Source organism: Camelus dromedarius, chromosome 10, assembly GCF_036321535.1.
Source record: "Camelus dromedarius isolate mCamDro1 chromosome 10, mCamDro1.pat, whole genome shotgun sequence".
Taxonomy (NCBI): domain Eukaryota; kingdom Metazoa; phylum Chordata; class Mammalia; order Artiodactyla; family Camelidae; genus Camelus; species Camelus dromedarius.
The window spans coordinates 75,157,140-75,180,489 of record NC_087445.1 but is presented as its reverse complement, the minus strand read 5'-3'; the positions used below and the strand labels follow the sequence as shown (position 1 = coordinate 75,180,489).

The window sequence follows — 23,350 nt, the reverse complement described above, 5'->3', positions numbered from 1 at the left end:
CGTCTTGTTCACTCCTTGGACCTCCGCAAAGAAACAGTTGAATAAGTGGAGTGCGTGCATGATTAGCAAGAAAACGGAAGCGCTCTGTCCCCCTTTCTCTGTTTTAGCATCACGCTCTTACCAACCCCACCCCCCATTCCCCACGACCCCAAGAGTGAAAGGCGCAGGCGACGCCGCCAAGGTCGCGGTCAGGCGTCGGGCGCTCTGCTCCCGCAGCGGGACGCGGGAGGGGGCGGGCCAGAAGCGACGCACGACTACTTCCGCTTCCACGACCTCGCACTTCCGGGTTGGAAGAAAGGTGGCGGCGCTCTCGCGCGGTAGGTGAGAGCGTTTTTCAGTTGTTCTGACTTTTTTCCAGCGCGCGCTTATAAACCGAGTGGCGGTTGTCTTCCTCGCGCGGGAGACCCGCCTTTGGCCCAGGTCGCCAGGGAGGGGGTGGCGCCTGCTTCCCCGCAGCCGCTCAGGCCCTTCCACACGGGAGCCCAGGCAGGCTCCCCGCGCGGACCTCTCGGTAGTTCCTCCCTCCCAGCCCGGGACGCCTACCCCGGAGCAGAGCAGAGCTGGGTCTCTCCGGCACCAAAGTGGGCAGAGGCTCCGGGACCAGGCTTGGGCGCTCCCTGCAGGCCGGGGAGTAGTACGTTCCGAATAAGTGGGGGTAAAAGCATACCTAACTGTATCGAACGCGCGGGAACCATTTGCGAGCCAGGCGGACCAAAAGCGCCGGCCCTTAGGAGGCCGGTTATGACACGACGGAGCGAAGTGCAGCAGGGAAGCGGCTGGATGGTTGAGAAACACTGTATAACAAGGAGGCTGGACCCAGTCAAGGGATTAAGGAAAGTGATTTGCAAACTTAACCCTCTTAGAGCGCAGGAAGGTAACGCTGAAGAAAAGCATTCTTGGGAGAATGAGATGCTTTTGCAAAGTCCCTGGGAACGAAAAGCATCATGGTGTATTCTAGGAACGGAAACAAGGCAGGATGTCTGCAACTCAGAAATGAGAGGTGGAAAGGTAGGCATGGACCAGACTAGATCTTGAGGGGTATGGTAGGTCTGTAAGGATTGAGGACTTTATCTTAAGAATGTGAGAGAAACCATAAAAACTTTTTAGTGAGAAGTGACAATGTACTTCAGAGGTTGTGCTGAGTTCAGGAGACCAGAAGGAGAAGCTTACAAAGTGTTTACAAAAAAGAAAGAAAGGGGGAAAAAAAGTAACTGATTACAAGGAATGATCTTCTCTGTTCATTGTTGTTAAGAGATCCTGAAAGATGGTCCAGAAAAGCGTCTATTGAATTATGGGGCTTGAAGATCACAGACACTCTTACCGGAGCAGTCTAGGGAGGGGGAGTGGGGGTGGAAGCTGCAAAGAAGTGGGTTAAGAAGTTGGAAGTCAAGGAAACAGAAAGAAGAATTTCTCTCTTTAGAAATTTTCCCGTGAAGGAGGGGAAACGGAACAGCTCGATGGGACTTTAGGGTTAGGGGATGGTGGCATCTTTGGGGGTTTTGTTTGTATGTTTGTTTTAAGTTAGAAGAATCTAAAGATTATTGGAGCATCACTGAAGGGAGCCAGTGCAGAAAGGAGAAGCTGAAGGTGTAGGAGAGAGACAGGTTACCTTATGGAGCAGGTGGAGGAGGCTGGGACTCCCACACACATGTGGAGGCAGTGGCCTTTGACAGGTGCAGAGACACAAGAGGGAAAGAGAAGGGGGCAGATGCAGGCAAACATGCTGAATTTGGGGGGGGGGCATCTTTCTCGGCTAATGTGTGAGAGAGAGTGAGGTCATAAGGAAGTTTATCTGCCGCGAGTGAGAATGCAGGATGGACTTGAGACATTCGTTGAGAGTCGAGGAGATTTGAAATGATTATTTCAAGAAGAGGGGGCAAGTGAGCTATCTGGAGCAGTGCTGTCCCCCAAGCCGCACGTGTCATTTCAAATGTGCTAGTAGCCACATTAAAAAAGAAAAAAAAACAACATTAAAAGGAAAGAGAATTAGAAATTCATTTACTTAACAATATCCAAACGGTTACTTCAACATGAAAGCAATATACAGAAATGAGGATTGAGATCTTTCTCTTTGTTCTCAGTCTTTGGGATGCAGTGTGCATTTTACAGTTAGAGGTGCACAGCAGCCTCGTGTGGCTGGCAGCTTTTTGTCGGACAGCGCAGAGCTAGTGGGACATGGTGCCATCACTGGCCAGTGCTCAGGTCCCAGCTGTAGTCTGCAAGCAAGTGTTCTTAACAGTTCAAGGGCAGCCAAAGAGCAGGCATTCATTCTCAAAAAAAAAAATTTATTGAGCTCCTCCTATGAGCTAGGCATGCTGCTAGATGCCACGGCCACAGCGGGGGAGAAGACGGACAAAGCCTGCTAGACCCTCTCTGAATAGGGCAGCGACTTGCAGCATCACTCTGCCTATGGCTGAGGCCTCAGAGAGGCCCTAGGTGGGTTGCGGCCCGTGCAACAATGGTTCCTGGAAACGGACAGGTGACGCAGCACTTAAGAAAGACAGACACAAGAGTTAAATCAAAGATGGGACCGGGGGACTCAAGTCCTCATGAATCAAGAGCCCTGAATGCCCTGTCTGCATCGTGTTTATTATGATTCTCTAGCAGGAAATAATCTAAGAATAGTTGTGAGGATTACTGAAGCCTAATAGCAATCACCAGGCCCCTAGCGCTCTAGACTAGTCATTAAAAAATAGTCATCATCCTGTCTCCTCCTGGCTTCCTTCTTCCGACTTGTGAATAGATCAGGTCTGGTCACAGATAACCTTTTTGACCTCCCTTTAGCAAACGGCAGGGTGTATGTGCTGGCGCAGGTTTCTGCTCATGTGAGCTCAGTTTTCTGAGATTAGCATCGTTTGCCTCCAGGAAGCATCTGGTTTCTGTTTAACAGCCTTAACCTGTCACGAGGGAATTTTGTACGGTCCTTGTTCTTTAGGAGGCATCACGTTGTTCTGTATTCCCACAAGATGGGTTTCGGTGAGCTTCTGGGTGACATCAGGGAGGAAGGCCTCAACCAAAGCTCTGGGTGCCGTATTGCCGGCGAGATCCTGGGACTGGGGGTTTGGCTTACCGGCGTAGCCCCGCACGTTCGTTCATAATCCGCTTCCCTCCAGCCGCACAGGTCTTACACTTCTTTACTCCCAGGAGAGATGAGGGTCCTTCTGTAGAAGCTGTGCTGAGCGTTCAGGCTCGAAAGGCCACTGATAAAGACAGATCTCCAGGATCTGTTAAGTGGAAATAGCGAAATACAGATCGGAGTACATAGATGCTACCAGCTCCGTAAGAAAGGAGAGGAAGTAAAGATAGATTATTTTGATGTATGAACCACCTAAATGTATCAACTAGTCGAAGAGAAATGAAATCTTGACAGTTGAAACCCAGAAGCAGTACAGAGCAAGGAGTTTTCAGACGTTTGTAAAACTGCATTTTGAACCGTGTCTCTGTGAAGTCCACTTCTATTTCTGTACTTAAACCCCCTCCAGAATGCACGTGCTCTGTGTGAGTGTTGACACTGGAGCCTTGTTAAACTTGTTTCCAGCTTATCGCAGAGCTCTGACTTTTTCTTAGACACCAACAGGCCCCATTCAGCCTCTTTCTCCAAGAGGCGATCTCCTGACTTGAGGCCAGCGAGGCGCGATGCTCCCGCTGTGAACCCAGCTGGGCTAAGCGCTGCCAAGGAGAAAGAGTAGCGTTTGAGGGAGGGGCCAAGCCCAAGGGGCCAGGGGAAGGCTTCTTTCTTTGTTTTTGTTTTTTTAAAATAAATACTTACAGTAGACATATCCTTTCTGTCATTTGTTTTGTTTTGTTTTTGTTTTTTAGGGGAGGAGGTAATGAGGCCTATGTATGTACTTTCTGTCACTTGCTTTTAAACACAAATGAAAGCAGTCTGCACCCTTGTTCTGCCCCTTGTTTTTTCCCTCCCCTTAACAGAGGCACTGGGGATTGAACCCAGGACCTCATGCACGCCAAGCACGTGCTCTGTCCCCCACCCCCAGCCCCCTGTACTCACTACTCCGATTACGAAATGAAAGATTACAGATAGAAGAGAAACTGGCTCCATACCTGATCCTAATCCCTGAATTTGCCAAGTGTAACCCCCATGCTGTATTCATAGTTATACTACACACATATCCATGCAGAAAAGATACATAAATTGTTTTGTGTGTTTGAAATGTGATGTACATGATTGCCATAATGTCTGTGTCCTCCTCAAGTAGGGGAAGCTTTCTTAAAGTGATGTTTAAGCCAAGCTCGGAAGGATGAGGATGAAGGGAGGGGAGGGAGGCAGCAGAGTGCGTTCCAGAAAGAGGGAGCCGTGTGCTTTAAGCCCTTGAGCCGACAAAAGGGTTTTGGCGTCTTTGGGAACCACAAAAAGGCACATGGGTGGAGCACAGAGTTGGAAAGGAAGCGCAAAAGGTGAGACCAAGGGGGAACAGGGGCCTGACCAGGCAGAGCACTGTTCTCAGTCAGCTGATTTTTTCCTATATCATAAAGGCAGTGGAATGGGACGAGTGAATTACAGCGAGCCTCCTATGCGTTTAGAGTAATACACAACTTATAGTTGTGCTGCAGGCTCATCATTTGTCCTGCAGTTTCATTCTGTGCTTTTTTTTTTCCTCCTGAAGCTAACATTTAAAATGCTTTGCAAAAATGAACCATGTTGTTAAGTTTCCATGTAGGAACAAAATGGAAGGAGAATCAAGCAGATTGGAAACTCACACTCCAGTCTTTGACAAGAAGAAGACAAAGTGTCGTGTATATAAGGAAAGACATCAGAGGCATTGCCATGAAAGTTTCAGAGACTCCCCCCTGGCAAATGGACAGTCTTACGTAACTAAGAGGAAAAAAAAGAGAAAGGACCACCGGCATCTTGTTTCTTCTCCTTTGAAAAGATCAGAATTCTGTGATGAGACTGAAAAGGCCCCTTCTATCCCCAGAAAGAATAAAAAGAGAAAAAAAAGTGCCATGGATGTAGACAAGGAAACCAGTGTTGCGTACGTTGTGGTGGATAAAGAAAATATTGAGAACAGACCAAAGAAGGTTAGAAGGGATGTGGATGTCGTTTACGTTGATATAAGCAAGGGACGAAAGTCAGTGAAAGAGCCTGGAGCAGATGAACCACATTCCGTTCCTAAACCACGTAAAACTGAGTCAGAAAGACTGCGTGATAAAGTTCGGAAGAAAAAGCATAAAAAACGGCGTAGGAAAGCTGCATCCTGTGATGCTGTTGAGGAAGGCCCCGGTGCAGGCGTCCCTCTGCCTCCGTCAGAACCCTGGGAGCAGGAAGCCCAGCCTTCCGTGGGCTGCGAAGGTGAAACTACGCATCTCACAGGACCTGCTCGTAAACACAAGTCTAAGAAAAGAAAGAGACACCGTTCAAATCGTGAGGAATTTGAGGCCTCGCCGGAGAGTGCTGAGACTGGGCACTCTGAGGGATCACAAGTGGTCGGCGAGGTCGGGACTGCAGAAAGTGGGAAGCAATCAAGCAGCATGAAGAAAAAGTCTAAGAAAAGGAAGCGAAGATCTGTTGAGAATGCTGCGGCGTCCGGAGGTGATTTTTCAGTGCTCGTGACGAGGTTTGAGGACACACCCTCTGATGCACTGGAAGATAATGGTACCTTGATGGAGGACAGTGCGAAACCCAGGCCACGAGAGGAGGGAACCCAGGCCTGTTTGGAAGAGGTGCAGAGGTAACGTGGGGGTGTCGGGGCTTCTGACGGTGTGCGTGTTGTGTGTGCATTCCGCCTGTGCCCTCTTTGTTCAGCACGTCCACAGTAAGTGGCAGAAATCACAGAGAGATAGGCCATCAGATGTACAGAAGGGTATGCCGAACTGAGTACCTTGGCAGGCACCTTCCTTCCTTCATGTATGAAACAGGCAGTTAGATTCGGTTTTCACTAAGAACTGTTCCAGCCCTGAAATTCTGTTTTCCCCCACTTTTGGTGATTTTTTTTTTTAAATTGAAGTGTAGTCAATTTAAATGCAATGTTGTGTCAATTTCTGGTGTGCACATGTTTCAGTTACACATGTACATACATGTATTCCTTTTCATGTTCTTTTTCATTATCAGTTACTGCAAGATATTGCATATAGCTAGTTCCCTGGGCTCTACAGTAGAAACTTGTTTATTTTATATACAGTAGTTAGTGTATGCAAATCTCAAACTCCCAATTTACCCCTTCCCACCTCCTTTCCCAACCCTGGTAACCATGTTTGTTCTCTATGTCTGTGAGTCTGTTTCTGTTTTGTAAATAAGTTCATTTGTGTCATTTCCAGCCCTGAAATTCTATGCATAAGCTTAAAAGGCATTTTAAGACCACCAAATTACCCTTGTCTGCATTCACATAGCTAGAAGAAGGGATTAGGTAGCTTAGAATGTTACGGTGCAGGAAAAAAAGCTGAATTAGGGTTCTCACTAATAAAAAAAAAGTAGATATCATTATTTGTATAATTATCATTTAAGTACACTGGTTGATGCATAAAAATGCAGGAATTTCTTTAAACCACTTTGTCTCAGTTCCTAGGACTTAGGACAGATTTTCTCCTCATGTGTACTCAGTGACTTATGTTTGCTAGATTGTCCTGGCTTAAAATAGTTTCACGTAGAAGTTAAATGGGAGAGGGGCCCACTCTTATCATCCCCTGGGCCATGTCACTGGGGACAGTTTTAGATCACTAATCATGAGGCAGAAATGTTCTAGAACTGTGGTTCTTCACTGGTATTGGGCTGTGGACCCTGTGAAAGCTATTGACCCTTTGCTCAAATGCAGAGTTGTTTTGTTTTGTTTTGTTTCTCAGTTTCCTGTCTGAGTGGTTAGCTGATACAGTTGAACATTGTATGAGCAGCTCTGGACATCGGGCAGAAAGTTTGGGATGAATGAGTGATAGATACAGAGGAAGCTATGTTTTCTTTGTACTTCAAATGGGAAAAAATGTGGCCATTGTTACCTGCAACAAAACAATTATAACTACGGCAACTCTGAGTGTTGACTTCACTAGTTAGTAACCATTATTATAAAGCTTAACTCGTTGGAAGCCTTGGGGAGAGGAATCTTGAGTGTCCATGGGGTTAGAAGAGGGCTTAGCTAATTAGGAAGTCAGTATCTGAAACAAAAAAGTCGAGGAAGAGTAGTAGAAAAAAATGATACCCAGTGGGAAGAGGGCGCAGGGCTGCACGTGTGCCTCTGGGGCGTGGCCAGGTTAGGAGAGCGACACTGAAGAGTTCAGGCATCACAGACGGAGTCAGTTCCAGGGTCTAGTTTTAATGTGGCTGCAGTCTAAGTGAGAGTCACTGTGAGAAAAGAATTTAAAAGCCATTAAAGCAAATGACCTGTCAATGATAATCAATCCAGTTTTTCTCCTTAGGTTAGAACCTACAAATGAAGAAGAAAGCAGTTTGAAATTGGCTAAAGATTCTGAAAGAAAGTATTTATTTGAAGATTTGAGAGGTTCTGGTGACCGCGACGTGGATTTGGACTCCGCTGTGAAGCAGCTCCAAGAGTTCATCCCTGACATCAGGGAGAGGGCTGCCACCACCATCAAGCGGATGTACCGGGACGACCTGGGCCGCTTTAAGGAGTTTAAAGCCCAGGGTGAGCTTGTGGGCCTTCAGTATTTGTTGAACTTTTCTGTCTACATAACTAGTCCTGACTTCCCTGTGTGAATGATTCAGACTGATTTCCAAAAAGCATCCGCTAGCTACTTTCTGCTTGACCTCCTTCCACAATTGTGGTCTGAGCTGTAAAATTGGCAAAATGCAATACACTGGTTCTCCTCTTTTTGGCCCAACTTCTGGTAGAGGAGGCGAGGAGGAATGGGGCTGAAGGAGCCAGGCGGTCCACGACCTAGAAGATCAGACCTGGAAGAAGGGCGGGAGGAGGCTCAGTGGCTGAGGGCCTGGGGAGGGTGCACATGCGAGATAAAACTAACATAAACAAACAGAACCCCTCATGTCAGCGTCATCCGCTTTGACAAGGGCCATTTCTCTTTCCCCAGGATGTTAATTCAGGGATGAGCTGGTTGGAGTGGGCATGGTCTCAAGCAAGACCCAGCTTGGTTTCCTTGATCTCACTGTGTTACAGGAACCTCCCAGAAAGCTTACTGGGTTTCAGAACAAACCACAAATGTCAGGCTGTGACCACCATGTGAGCAGTTTTTACTCACGTGTATCTGCTGTGTGAGGCCTGATGCCACTGGTCATGGAAAGAACTAAAAAGAGGGGCTTTATGGAATTAATCATGTTGATGAGATGAGTTTTTTTTAAATAGATTAAGCGAGAAAAACACAATTTATAGAGCAGTATGTGTAGGATTCCACTTTATTTCTGTATTTTGTGTTGAAATTTTTATGAGTATGTATTTTGTAAAAGATTTTTTAGATAAGTCTAAGTATAGGAAAATAGAGTGTATCGTGCAGTCAGTAATAATGACACTCGAGCGCTCTCAGTTATGATGAGGAACAGAACATGAAGTGCAGTGACATCGCCCCACCTCCCCCCAATATATATGGGTAGAGAAATAAGAGACTATACGTCCGTGTTCACGTTTGCGCCAGCCAGTGCACAGCCCTCCCGTGGTGGCAGGGCGGGGGGTGCGACAGAGGAGAGTGAAGGGGGGCTTCTTTTAGATAACTTTTATATCAATACTGTTTGAACTTTAATGAACATAAATTACTGTTAATTTTTTTTAATGATTATTTTAAATGCTGGGAAGGTGGGGTGTAGCTCAATGGTAGAGCATATACTTAGCATGCATGAGGTCCTGGGTTCGATCCCCAGTACCTTCAGGTAAAAAAAAAAAGGGGGTGGGGAGAGATTGATGACACAAGAAAGGTCACATTGGAGTAGGATGATGAGGGAAAGCCTTTGGGAGGAGAGTGTGGTTTGAGCCAAACTCTACGGGAGAGCGGCTGTCAAAGGCACGAGCAGGGGCCACGCTAAATGGCTAAAGACCCAACGTTGGTTCGCTTTCATTCATGGTTGACAGTTGCGTCCTTTTTCACCCACCCCCAACCCTAGGTGTCACCATTAAATTTGGCAAGTTTTCTGTGAAGGAAAATAAGCAGTTAGAGAAAAACGTGCAAGAATTTCTGTCCCTGACGGGAATCGATAACGCAGACAAGCTGCTGTACGCAGACAGGTACCCAGAGGAGAAATCCACCATCACCAACTTGAAAAGGAAGCACTCGTTCAGACTGCACATCGGTAAGTCAGGCGGCAGGCACTCTGCGCCCCCGCAGGCTCCCGCCCTGCTCGGAGGCCCCGTGGCCCGCGCGGCGCGTGCAGTGCGTGTGCGTGGTGTCTTCGCTGCCAGCGTGGCTTTCAGGCACTGGGGCTGTCCTGTCTCCCAAGAGTAGCGCCTCACAGTTTTCATGTAGCCGTATACATGCTTGGAGCAGGAACCCTCCTCCAGGAGGCATCCTTGGAAAGTTAGAAGGTCAGGAAGCAACGTCAGTTTCGACTGAAAAAAAAATCTCTCTCGAATTTAAAGAGGATAATTTCTTAGGTGTTCTGTGGAATGTGCCAAGGAAATCAGAACAGCAAGCAATGTGGGGGTTTCTCTTCTTGAGAGTGGGAAAGCGGGGACGAGTTTGTTCGCTTGGAAAGCTTTCTTATTTATCTCATGGAGACCCGCTGGCCTGTGTTCTCCACCTTAGCAGCCCTGCCTCCTAATTCAAATTATGTTAAAATCACTTTGCCTTGTAAGGGTCTCTTCCATGAATTTGGCAGACCCAAAGCCTGGAGCCTTACACACTAAGCGTCTAATTTTTGGAGTTCGCCAGGTAAACTGATGATTTTGTGTATCTGCTCCCCGAGACAGCTTTCTGTGGGACACAGGAAACCCCAGCCTTCCCACGGGGTCTGGGACAGCTCGTGCTATTGGAAGCAACTGTTCTGGGTTCCTTTCACCATCGGGACTGCACTTCACGCCATGCTCTGTGTGCACCTCTGAGTACCTTTCTCCTGCCTTTAGGGAAGGGCATTGCCCGGCCCTGGAAGCTGGTGTACTATCGAGCAAAGAAGATGTTCGATGTCAATAATTACAAAGGCAGGTAAGTAAACAAGCTTAGCAGCTTGAGCAGACCATTTCTCTGGTCTTGGTTGATACTGTAAAGCAAAATGTCCACAGGAACAGATTAGAAGCGCCAAAACCGTGACGATTTCTGTGTGCGGACCCAGAGTGTGTATCTGCTGTCAGGTGTATGTCTTCAAGGCTCCCTTCAGTTTCCACTTTGTTAATAAATCTTCTGTGATCTTTCCCTGTCGAGATCTGCAGCTTTTTCTTTCGTTTTAGCCCTCTGCATGCTCTGCCTCTTACTGTTGCTCATGAAGTTTTCTCTGCTAAGTTGTAAGCTCCCTGCAAACCCAGGCATTCCTTCTCACTTAGCCTAGTGCTTTGGGTTTTCAGAACCCAAAATATTCAAAGGTGGAGTTGAGCGCTGGTGTGAGGTCATTTCAGTGTGATTCAGTAGCATCGAGGCAGAGAGCTTCACGTAGTGACAACCATTCTCTCCTCCCTTTTATTCTAAATGAAATACCCAATTATAGTCTGCTTCCAACTTTCCAAATAAAGCGAATGTAGATTAAGTGTCGAGTATGGGTCAGCACTCTGCCCAGGGACCAGGGGAGGAGCAGGAAGGCATCGGGCCCTACCTGCGAGGACCCAGGCAGCAACCACGGGCTCAACTACTTGATCTCGCTCTGGGAGGCAGAGTGAGTGCCGCCAGCAGGGCCGGTTGAGTCCTCCTTAGCTACGTGGTTTTAAAGCAAGACGTACGTATTACCAGAACTTCCAACAGTGCTATGACCTTGGTTTCTTTTTTTAAATTTTAACCAAAAGAAACAAACCTTAAGTAGAGGAAAGGCCCCCTACATAGACTGAAACCTGCTCTCCCTTTTTCCCAAGCTCCAGTGTTAGACAGCCATGGACAGAACTTTTAGGAAATTCACTGAAGATGACATTGTAAATGGGACTTAAAAGATGCTTTTGGTAAATCAAGGAGGTGGCATGTTTTTCTACCCATCACATCAGTGCAGGAATAAAATTTTTAGAATAATGAGCGCCTGTCATTCTAATAAGAAAGTTCATTCATTTGTACCGTATTATTTGTGTTGTGATGACCATTTACCTTAGAATATTTTTCCAATTTAAGGAATTCCTAAGTGAAAAAAACTGCAGAAAGTCCAAAATCAAGGAATTATAAGGCTCTCAGGGGTTGGGGAGGTCAGTACCCCTGTTCCCTCATTTTTGTACATTCAATTTCCCTCTTCTGTCCTCTTTTCTGTTGCTTCAAGGATGCCTTTAAGTCGGTTTTTATTAATCTCAGAAAGGCCCTGATTGCTTTGAGTTGGAAACTGCTAGAAAGCTTGATTCTCAGCAGTGAAGGCCTACGCATTGGTGTTCACCATTCTCTGCATTTTAGATGAATTTCTGAGAACAGTGGGATCTCATCGTCCTGACGTGGTTGTGGGTCGCTGTTGTTAGAAGTGGTTTGCCTTTCACTAGGACTGCTTTTGTGTTGCGTCAGTAATAACAGAATCCGCCACCTCCCACCCCGCCACGTTAAGGAATTGCTTTTCCTTCACTTAAACGTTTAAGGTGCTTCATCTCAAAATCTACTTATACTGTAGTGCATTTTAGTTCTTTTCTTTAATATATTTGTTCTATGTGGGGTTCCTGTACCTTAGCTTCCTTAAAAAGTTACATATTTGTGCTAAGCCTCTGCCGTGTAGTTCTTGGACATCTGTCTGTCAAGCATTATGGATGCTGTAGTGTAGAAAACCGACAGGGTCCCTCCCCTGCTAGGACCTCCCCTCCAGAGCTGTGCTGTCCATCCCGGTGACTGCCAGCCTCGTGTGGCTTTTGACCGCTTGAAATGTGGTTAGTCCAAGCCAAAATCTACCAAGGAGTAAAACACACATCGGACTTAGAGGGTTTAGTGGGAAGAAGAGAATGTGAGGTATCTCATTTACGCTTTTAAATACTGATTACATGTTGAAATGGTTGTCTTTTTAATATATGAGGTCACATAAAATATATTGTTAAATAAATTCATGGAAACTAAATAAAACTAATTTTCACGGGACCACTAGAAAGTCTTAGGTGGCATACGTGGCTCATACGACATTTCTGTTAGACAGCGCTGGTCTAGAGGCAGAGGCAGATAAACAGGGGTGACGGGGCTCTGGTCCTCGCAGGGCTGCGCTGAGCCGGGTTTCTGACAGCCCACCCCATTCCATCTTTCCCAGCGCTGCGGCAGCCCGAGATGAGGATAGTTTTTAATCTTGTGGCTAATGCATAATTGTGATACGTTTCCCTTCCTCTTAGGTACAGCAAAGGGGATACCGAGAAGGTAAAGATATACCAGTCCCTCCACGGGAACGACTGGAAAAAGATTGGTGAGATGGTGTCTCGAAGCAGCCTCTCCGTGGCCCTGAAGTTCTCCCAGATCAGCAGTCGTAAGTCGTGCTCTCTGGTGCCCACCAGCGTGAATGAACCAGCCCAGCAGGCCTGCGTCAGCCCTCAGGGACCAGGACCCGGGCGTCAGTGCAGGCCTGTCTTCCCAGAGAGTCGTCACTTTTAAGCCGTCCTCTGTTCTGATTCATTTCCTTATGTGTGTCGATGAAACCGTGCAGCCTTTATTCACCAGGCTGATTTCTAGCTCACCCCAGTTCAGTAGCTTTCAGCGTGATTATAACCCACAGGTGAACCGATACCCAAGGAAGCTGGTGGGGAAGAGAGCCTGGGCCACCAAGGCTGGGAGGGAGGGCCTGGTAGGCAGGGACGTTTCCCACAGCCAGCATCGGGGATCTCCTGTCTCTTTTTCTCCTCTTTCATAAAAAATGTCCTTGGTTATATTCCCCACATTAAAAAATCCCCAGCTGCTTTGAGAAGACAGTCCTTTGTCGGTGTTAGGTCAGCACTGAGACTCACATGCGGGGTCCCCATGGGCAGAGCCATGCACGTGGCTGGCACACGGTAGACCCTGAGGTGAGTGGAGACCAGGCCTCTTGTGCCCCCAACTCCAGCCCGTGGTGCTGTGCGAAGACTCCGTGTGGCCAGTTTTTTCAGTTTCCAAAAAGTAAAGCAAAAATCTGGATTTGTCTGTGTGTGTGTGTGTGTGTGTGTGTGTGTGTGTATGTGTATGAATTCTAGATACGTTTTTTTACTTTGAGACTTGATTTTTTAAATATTCATCCAGATTGTTATTGGAGAAACAGTAACAGCAACCCTCTGTGTGCCAAACCAGAAATACTTGTAGCCTGCTGGTTTGCAGCCTCTCCCTTAGAGTGACTGTGAACATCTGGACAAGAGGACTGAAGCGTGGAAGCTTCTGACGCCCTACCCTGATGGTCAGCTTCAGAAATTGTCAGGCGCATCCATCACCACTGCGGTGACATCACAGTGGTTAATTTCACTCCAGGAACTCTTGGGGAGAGCTTTATGCATAAAGTCACTTGCTCAGTTTTTCCCCACTGAATGTTCGAGAACCTCACAATTTTACATGGGTGATATTACTCTCAGAAACGGGGAACGGCTTTTTGGAAGTTAAAGAAAAATAGATTACTCTAAGAAAGGATTTTTTTCCTTGGCATTAGTTCTTAAAAAGAATTTGTGACCCCTTTAGTAATTTTAGTATTTTAATTTGCACATAGCCATTTGATAGTTTTTGTTGTGTAATTGAGATGGTGCCCATTGTCTTATGAAAAGTGCCTGATTTATCTTTAAGACTATTTTTCTAGAGCAGTTTTGGGTTCACGGTGAAAGTCAGAGGAAGGTACAGAGATATCCCCTATACCCGCTACCCCCACACATACACAGCCCCATTGGCAACATCCCCCACCAGAGTGGTCTGTCTGTTACAGTCCATGAATCCACTTTGCACGTCCGGAGGGAAGGGTATAGCTCAAGTAGTAGAGCGCATGCTTAGCATGCACAAGGTCCTGGGTTCAATCCCCAGTATCTCCTCTAAAAAAAAAAGAATCACATTTAGACACATCCTAACCCCTCCAGTTAGGGTTCCCTCTTAGTGTTGTACCTTCTGTGGGTTTGGACAGACGTCTAATGGCATATCCATCACTGTCGGGTTTTTTAATTTATTTGTTTGGTTTTTGTTTTGGGGGTAGGTAATTAGGTTTATTTATTTATTTATTTTTAATGGAGTTACTGGGGAATGAACCTGGGACCTCATGCATGCTAAGTACGCACTCTACCACTGAGCTATACGCACCCCCCCGCACTGTTTTGTTTTTAATATTGTGTTTGGCAGCAAATAGATAAGCAACTTCAAGACCATCCTTTTCTGTCAATAGAAATAAATCATGGTGCTTGGAGTAAGACGGAAACCCAGAAACTAATCAAGGCTGTTGAAGAAGTGATTCTGAAAAAAATGTCTCCCCAAGAGCTAAGAGAGATGAACTCGAGACTCCAAGAGAATCCGGAAGGCCGCCTGTCCATCGTTCGGGAGAAGCTCTACAAAGGCATATCCTGGGTAGAAGTGGAGGCGAAAGTGGAGACCAGGAACTGGATGCAGTGTAAAAGTAAGTGGTAAGTCTGAGGCTTCTTACGCAAGTTTCAACGAGCTGCCTTCTCCCTGTCTCTCTCAGAGACTTCTAGAGAGTGGGTGGATTGGTGAGGTTACTAGGAATATGTGTAATTACCATGTGGAGAGCCTCACAGGTCAAGAAGGACCATCTCTAACCAAGCAAATTCAATAGCGCCGCCCCTTTACTTTTTCCTTCTAATTTAGCAGTTCCCCTGCCTTCACCCGGAGTGAGGCAGCCACGCTTTCCATCCCAGAGCTGCTTCAGGTACATCTGCCCCATAGAAGTGTTTTCAGTGCTGAGCTCACTGCGTGTTCTTTGCCTGCTATAGCTTTTCCTAGCCCTGGAGGTTCTCTGAGCTGGACATTCAGCTGCAACATGACTGCTTGAAGCAGTGGTCCTGCAGCCCACAACCCACGCCTCCTGCACAGAGGGGGCGTGGTCACCTTGACTCTAAGAGAAGAGCGAAACCCAGTGGGCGTACTGTATGTTAAAAGCAGACTCCTGCCCGTCCCCAGCCTAACTCTGGCCACCACAGGTGTGTTCTCCATCACTGCAGTTTTCTCTTTTCCGGAGTGCATGTAAATAAAATCAAACAGGACTCAAAAAAAGGGGCAAACTCCTGGATTATACTGTTTATTGTTTGAATACCTTAGAGTTTGCTGTAGAATATTTGTTTATTTTAATAGAAGACTACACTCAAGGAAATAAACTCTAAAGAACAGATAATTTTTGGGGGGGATATGTATTGTATGGAGGAACCAGAGCCCTTTCTACCCCTATATTTTTATTTTTTTTAATTCATTTATTATTTTTAATTGAAGTACAGTCAGTTTTTTTAATTGAAATTAGTCTGTTTACAATGTGTTAATTTCTGGTATACAGCATAGTGATTCATTTGTATGTATATATGTATATATATTCCTTTTTGTATTTTCATAATAGGCCATTAGAGGCATTGAATGTACTTACCTGTACTATACAGTAGGACCGTTTGTTTATTTTATATATAGTAGTTAGTATCAGCAAATCCCGAACTCCCAATTTATCCCTCCACACCCCCCTTCCGCTGTGGTAACCATAAGTTTGTTTCCTATTTCTGTGAATCGGTTTCTGTTTTGCAAATAAGTGCATTTGTGGCTTTTTTTGTTTGTTTAGATTCCATATATATGTGATATCATATGTGATATCTCTTTCCAGCTTAACTTCACTTAGTATGAAAATCTCCAGGTCCATCCATGTTGCTGCATATGGCATTTTTATGGCTGAGTAGTATTCCATTGTATAAATATACCACAACTTCTTTATCCCGTCATCTGTTGATGGACATTTAGGTTGCTTTGGGCATTTGGGCATCATTTCATTCTTCTTTATGACTGAATAATATTCCATCTTATATATTTACCACAACTTCTTTATCCATTCATCTGTCAATGGACATTTAGGTTGCTTCCATGTCTTGGCTGTTGTAAATAGTGCTGCTGTGAACATTAGGGTGGATGTATCTGTTTGAATTAGAGTTTCTTCCAGGTATATGCCCAGGAGTGTGATTGCTGGATCATATCTACCCCTGTATTTTGGACTTAAAAAAGGAAGACTCCTCAATTGGAGGACAGTGTTTTAAAAGCGAAATGATGAAGGGTAGCTATGCTTCAGAATCAACATAATTAAATAACATGCAAGGCTTCTTTTTTAATTTGAAGCAAAAAGTAGGGAACTTGAATGCTGAACACATACTTACTTCACGAAACATTGAAATGACATCAAGTGATACATTTTAAACCAGTGAACGTGGGTGGCTGTTAGTAAAGGTGGTGTCAGTTATCTGTGTGTGTGTCGTGTACCTCCCTTATCAAGAATGTAAATGTCACAGCTAATGATTTGGCGATCAGATTGTGACAAATTTCACTCTTCAAGAGAAGTACTTCAAAAATATTCTTAACTGGATTGCCGCTCTCAGAACTTCAGACAGCCCTTTCCCTGAGCTGTGAGCTTTGGGCCTTGGAGGAATCATTGAATCATTTATCACTTTACTAAATTTGCCTTATTTGGTGTTCCAGCAGCTCTCGTGGTAATGAGAGCAATGTCTCACTGTTTTATAAACAATCAAGAGTAAATTGAATTTATTCAGTGTCCTTTAGTACCTGCTAACAGGTTTATTGTTTTTCTTCCCGTTTTTAAACTGTTTATTATGGAAATTTGATAGCACACACAAACTTGAATTCCTTGTATCCATTATCCAATTTCAATAACCATCAAACTTTTTATCACTTTATTTATCCTTTTCTGCTTTTAAAAAATAGGTATATTCTTGGTAGTGGTGAATGTTACCATGATGAATTGCAAAAGTTAGAAAGTGGTTCTGAATAAGGACAGTTTAAATGAGAGAAACAGCAGGCATTTTGGTGTTTACTCCCTTAAAGTAAACTGTGTTTTCCTTCTGATGTAGGACAGAAATTCTAACCAAGAGGATGACAAATGGCCGGGACATATACCGGGGAGTTAATGGCCTGCAGGCCAAGATCAATCTTATTGAAAGGTATGGAAATAGAAGGTGACTCTGCTTCACTCGTTTTCCCCTCTAGCCGGAGCAGCCGGTAGACAGCAGCATCTGCAGTGGGATTGCTGCGGTTCGGACCCCGCCGCCGCACGTCCTGCGTGCGTGACCTTGGGTGTTTCCTACCTTTCTGGGTCTTGCTTTTCTCACCTTAAATAAGGATGATGATAATGGTCCCACCTCTTAGTGTTACTGGGAGAAGAGGTGAAATAATGCATGTAAAACACACCGTGCACGCAATGAAGTTACGTTAGTCTTTAAAGCTTTCGTGTAGACATGAGTTATTTCTGTCCATTGGAAAGTGGAGGGAGATCATTCCGGCCGAGCCCTGCTGCTCTCCAGCACGTGTTAGCTGGCGTCACTGCCGCTTGGTCTTTGGTTTTGCCTTTGAGTCCCTGGTCCATGCAGAGTCCTCCGCCCCTGGTGGAAGGGGAGACATGGGCCTGATTTACAAAGCCTGCAAGTCTAGTGGACGTGGGCTGGCATCAAATGAGGAGCTGCAGAGAGCAGGAGAAACCTTGGAAGTGGGCCACCCCGTCCCGTTTCACTCTTCCTGCCTTCAGCCCTGACCCTGCTCTTCCTCCATCGCTGTGCTTCCTCCTTCTCCACGCTGGTCAGCCTGGGGATGTCTCCGCCTTTTTTCCTTTCCCAGAGAGACAGCAGAGACTAGCAGAGCCAAGGAGGGCATCTTCAGTCGGGCGGGCCTGGGTCCCCATGTTGGTACCGCCTGCCTATTAGTCATGAGACCTTGAGCCAGTGACTCGGGCCCTCAGCCCCATTTCCTGGTCTGTGGAATGGACATACTCCCCCGCCTTCATCAGGTGGTGTTGAGGGTAAATGGATTAGTGGGTACAAAGGTCTGGACCCAGTGTCCGTCACTTACTGAGTCCTGAGGAGACCCATGCACAGCTCCTGTGTCTCTGCACTGAAGGGTGAAGCTGTGTGTTGCACTTTGAGAAAGCAGCAGGGTCTGGTGGGAGATGCAGAGGCTCAGGAGGAGAAAAGGTGGCTTTTTGGTCTGTAGCTCACTTACTCCATGACCTTGGGCTAACCTTGGGTTAGCATGCCAGTGTCATTGGGCCCGTGTGATACGGGGCCTGGAACGGGGTGCACACGCTGAGGCCTTCCATCTCTTAATAGTCTGTGCATCCGTGAAGTCCCATCATGCTGATTTTTGCTTGGAAACTTAATTTTTATTTTTTCTCATAGGCTGTATGAAATAAATGTGGAAGACGTTAATGAAATAGACTGGGAAGACCTTGCTAGTGCCATAGGGTAAGACCATTTGTTTACTATTAAGCTAATGAAAAGATAATTTTAAGGAGCAGGACTGAAATTTGTGCTGCCTATGGAACTCACCTATAAACTGTACTTACGTACCTAAGTATTGGGAACCCCCACTTTAAGTACTGGGCCAGGTAAATCAGTCAAGCCCTCCACCCTCCACCCCACACCCCACCCCCAAGACACCACAGAAGAATGAATGACATGTGTGCAGAGTCTCTTAAAAGCTTCAAGGAGCTCACCGGTTACAGCTGGTGCAGAGAGCCCACGTCCCCTTCGCCCATAATCAGCCTTTTACCATTTGCCACGTTGGCTTTATGTCCTCAGCAAGGATTTATGCTGCATAACCTCAGCGTAATTATCGCACTGAGCCATGCAACACTGATACGATACTATTTTCTAAAACCCAGTCCACATTCGGACTTCACCAGTTGTCCCAAGTAATGTCCTTCCGAGCATTTCCCCCTGATTTAAGATCCAGTCCAGCATCTGTCTCTTTAGTATCTTCTGTTCTGCAAAGTTCTTTTACCTTTGTCTTTTTTAATTTTTTTAAAAATTAAAAAAAATTGTTTGAAGTATAGTTGATTTCAGTGTTGCAGGTGTGCAGCACAGTGATTCAGTTATACATAAATATATACATATTCTTTTCCAGATTCTTTTCTATTATAGGTCACTGCAAGATATTGAGTATAGTTCCCTGTGCCATATAGTAGGACCTTGTTTGTCTGTTTTATATATAGTAGCGTGTATCTGTTAATGCCTTTGTCTTTGTTGACGTTGAAATTGTGGGAGAATTCAGGCTGGTCATCCTGTAGAGTGGCCCTCAATTGGGGTGTTTGTCAGATGTTCCCTCCCGGTGAGATTCGGGTTCTGTGTTTCTGGCAGGACGCCGGCACAACCAGGCAGTGTCTCCGTCACCTCGTCACATCCCGCCATGAGGCACGTGGTTCTGACTTCGATGCCCTGGCTCTGGCGGCGTCTGCCCCGTTTCCCGACTCTAGTCAAGTAACAGCTCTCCTCTCGGTGCCGAGGCATGGCTCTGGGGAGGTGTTTTGAGACCATATAAAGATCCGGTTCCTCTTCAGGCTTCCCTCAGTAATTTTGGTGTTGACTTGCATTTGTTGCCTGAGTGGGGAGCTGTCTGCTGTCACTGGGGCCGCCTCAGCTTAGTCCTGGCATTTTCCAGTCAGCTCTCGCTGAGGGAGGGAGGCCAGCACCCCCAGTACCTGAGTTTCCCCGGCTGGGTGAGGAGAGCCAGCTTCCCGGGCACCGTCCCCCTGAGCAGAGCACGGGGATGAGCATCGTGGGCTCCGGGGCTGGTGGACTTTGGGAAGCGGGGGTGTTGAGGGGCTGTTCAGCCTTTAGTTCTGGAGGGTGGACAGCAGTGCAGGGCTGTGGTGGCCCTGCTCCTTCTCTGAAGTGTGGCTACTTGTGTGAAGTTGTCAACATCACACAATTAAACCCATTAGGAGGGGTTTAAACTGGTTCTGGTGCTTAGTTATTTATGCCTCACGATTATGAACAAAGAACAATCTGTTTTTTGGTTTTTTTTTTAACTTGGAGAATTGGAATCTTTGAATGACAAGCCCTGTCAGGAGTCAAGAGACGCGTGCCCAATGTTCCAAACCTTTTCCTTTTCTAGCTCGTCTCAGGGGTGGGGCACCTGCTCTTCAGTATTGTGGGGCCCTGAGCAGAGAGGGTGTCAGGTGTTTTGAAGGTTGGAGGTCCTGCTGTGCACGCCACCAGCTCCCATCCTGAGAAGTATTCACATTGACAGCTGCTGGTATCAAACCACCTTCTGCAAATCTGACTTTGCCAATAAATGTTTGTGTGTTTTGTGACATTGCCTCAGATCACATTTCTTAAATTAGAATGGGGTTTTAATGATTTTAAGTAAAGTTATATACTTAAATAGTGATCTAGTTAAGATTTATAAATCTCACAGCTGTAAAATCGACATTTTGGCATCTCGTCAAATACTGTTTGAAATAGTACACGCTCAAAGGTTTAATAATGTATTAAAACAGTGAAAAAAATTAAATTGAAAGTTCAATCTCCTCAGATTCTTGAGCCTTCCTTGTGAATTATTTAGGCAGGATTTAAAGAAAGCATCTCCACCTAATGAGATGTAACATCTACCTAGTTTGAAAACGTCCAGATCAATTATTGTTACTTCTTGAAGTCTGAGCTTTGATCAAGAACAACCCAGGCTCAGGGCATTGTAGGACGGGGGAGGCACAGATGCCCTAGAACTTGGGCTTTGCCATCACAGGGGCCGGGTGTTGAGTCCTCGGACCCTGCGCATTGTTGAGCCATCCTCGGGCAGGTTCTTCCCTAACTTGTCTCTGAGCCGTGGTTTCCTCGTCTACTACACGGTTTAAAAGGACCGTAACGAGGATTAGAGGAGACAGGACACGGCTTGTGGTGCACATTCAGCAGGCGGTTGCAGCAGCGCAGAGGCTGGGAGAGCCCGACCGTCTTTTCCATGCGTGGCAGAGAAAGTTACTCACACTAGTCCTGTAACAACGAGGTGAGTTAAGTATTGAAACAAATACATCACGCTTTGATGGTTTAAGAAAAAAAGGTGCCCAGGAAGTGAAGGTAGTGATGTTCCCTTTAGAAAGCAGCCTAACACTTGATTGTTTCTGTCCTGCTTACCGTCAGTGGAAAATGTATTTGAGTCACCAGAGCATCCCCCTTTCTGAAGAAAAAGCTTTGCAAGATAACAAATCGTACCTCTGCCTTTGAATTGTGACAAGTATGTAGTTATCCAAAGTGCAGTGGCTGAGAGTGCAGGGTTTGAAGTGGACCCAGCTGACGTCCCAGGCCTGCCTCTTACTAACTGTCAGATCTTGGACAACTTTTCCATGCTTCAGTTTCCCCATCTCTGAAATGAGGGATAAGAGTCGGGGCTCCCTCAGAGTGGTCGTGAGGATTGTTTGTTGCTCCGAGGGAGGGCTCAGGGCGGGGCCAAGGACGCAGGAAGGAAGCATCAGCCCGCATGAGCTGGTGTTAAACCTTATCTTCCCGACGGGTCGCTTCAATTATTCTAATTTAAACAGAAACCGTCTTGTACTGCTGTTTTTCTTCTGTGTTGTGTGTGTGTTTGTGTGTGAGTGTGTGTGAGTGTGTGTGAGCGCGCACTTAACCAAATGAACAGTAGCTTTTCACCTGTGTCTTGTTTTTATCACACATTCATAGATGTGAGAATTTCACTTTTGGATGAAGAAAGCTACTTACGTCTGGTCCACACCTTATCGTGCACAGGACTAAAGTGATTCATTTTGAAACTGCCACTAACTTTTACATCTTTTCCTTCCTAAAGGGACGTTCCTCCGTCTTACGTTCAAACTAAATTTTATAAGCTGAAAGCTACCTATGTTCCCTTTTGGCAGAAGAAGACTTTTCCAGGTCAGTGTTTTCAGTATTTCAGTACTTAAGAACACAGCGTGGGTCCACACACTGATAGTATGACCTTGGGCAAGTGACTTGATTTCCAGGAGCCTCAGATTCCTTGAATGTAAATGGTGAAAAATGGGCAAATTATAGCCCCTCCACGACAGGACGTTCCAAAGTGCTAACTGAGTTAACAGACTTGTAAAATGTGGTCACCAGGGTGCTGGGTGCTTAGTAACTGCGAGTGCTCCTGGACCGCACACAGCGCACACACACGTGCACACACTCACACCGTGTGCCTGTGCACACACTGCTCCACAGAAGCCTCGGAGATGCCGGTTCCTTCTCTGCAGCCATGTGGGTGGTGTAGATGTGCGATTCCCGAACTTGGACCATCAGAGTCACATGGGGAATGTGTTAAAAATACACATCCCTGGGTCTCACCCAGACATAGTGGATCCTGATCTCTAGGCTGGGCCCCGAGGCTGGGTGTTCTCTGACAGGCTTCCGGGAGAGTCGCCAGCGGCCTCGCCGGCACCACTGTCTCAGGCGACACTCTGTCCCAGAGCACGTGATGAAACACTTCCTGCACTCAGCAGACGTCACTTCCTGAGTTTGAATCCTGGCTTTCTGAGAGAGGACTGAATGAGCAAATATAAGCGAGTCGACCGAAGCCGGGTCCCGCACACAGCAGTGCAGTAGCAGTGCGTTATCATCACTGATGCCCTCTGGCCTTTGACCTTGGGAAGAGGCTTTGTCAGGTCATTTCTAAATTCAGTTTTTTTTCTTTAGAGATCATAGACTACCTTTATGAGACTAGTCTACCTTTGCTTAAAGAAAAGTTAGAGAAGAAGATGGAGAAAAAAGGGATCGAAATCCAGACTCCGGCAGCCCCCAAGCAAGTCTTCCTGTTCAGAGACATCTTCTATTGTGATGATGACAGCGAGGGAGAAGACGGAGATGAAAAAAGTTAAGCCGGTGATAGTGCCTCCTGTCCATTTTTCTAGGTTTGCTTGTATTTGTATATGTGTCAGTAAAGCTATTTTCAGTGTCTCAGTAAAGCTATTTTCAGTGTCAATGTTTATTTAAAAAGTTGCAACGGCCAAAGGAAGGGTTGGAAAATGATAACTTATGTGGTGGAGCATTAAACATTGATTAGCGTTTTGTATTCAAGTTTGAGTGTGAAAATAAAGGGAGCGTGTGGGTTGGTTTAATGTTTCTGTACCATTATATTGAAAATAATTGCAACTAGTGGCTTTTCTAGAACAACAATATCCCGTGTCCCTCTACTTGTGACAGAGGGTGGTTGCGTCCTATGAACGTTTCATGGTGGGGGGAGGGTACAGCTCAGTGGTAGAGCGCGTGCTTAGCAGGCATGAGTTCCTGGGCTCAATCAAAAAAAGAAAAAGAACCCCTAAACATTTCATGATGTGGATTAAGCTGTATGCACTCTGAGCAAAACAGCGAATGTGAACAGTTTTAATAACGCATGCCATTTTGCTTTGTGTTTTTCACTTGTCTCTATGTGCGTTCTCAGACTGTGTAAGGGATTAGCTAAGTGTTAGAGGGAA

At 46.0% G+C, this 23,350-nt stretch overlaps 1 protein-coding gene across 7 annotated transcripts; it reads left to right on the top strand.

Annotated features, from left to right (window-relative positions):
• Positions 1-265: 265 nt before the first annotated feature.
• On the top strand, positions 266-22,993 carry TTF1 (transcription termination factor 1). 7 transcript variants are annotated; one of them, XM_010975392.3, is made up of 11 exons: positions 266-321; positions 4,669-5,690; positions 7,366-7,592; positions 9,017-9,202; positions 9,972-10,050; positions 12,327-12,457; positions 14,312-14,546; positions 16,992-17,081; positions 18,309-18,374; positions 21,709-21,794; positions 22,572-22,993. In XM_010975392.3, exons 2-11 carry the CDS (start codon positions 4,687-4,689, stop codon positions 22,751-22,753), a joined length of 2,286 nt encoding a protein of 761 aa, XP_010973694.1. In that variant the 5' UTR covers positions 266-321; positions 4,669-4,686; the 3' UTR covers positions 22,754-22,993. The 7 variants fall into 7 exon arrangements, 5 of the variants coding, with proteins under 5 accessions (XP_010973694.1, XP_031306628.1, XP_064346711.1 ...); XM_031450768.2 differs by having other exon boundaries at positions 279-317; XM_010975393.3 differs by having other exon boundaries at positions 299-321; positions 4,680-5,690.
• The last annotated feature ends 357 nt before the right edge of the window (positions 22,994-23,350 follow it).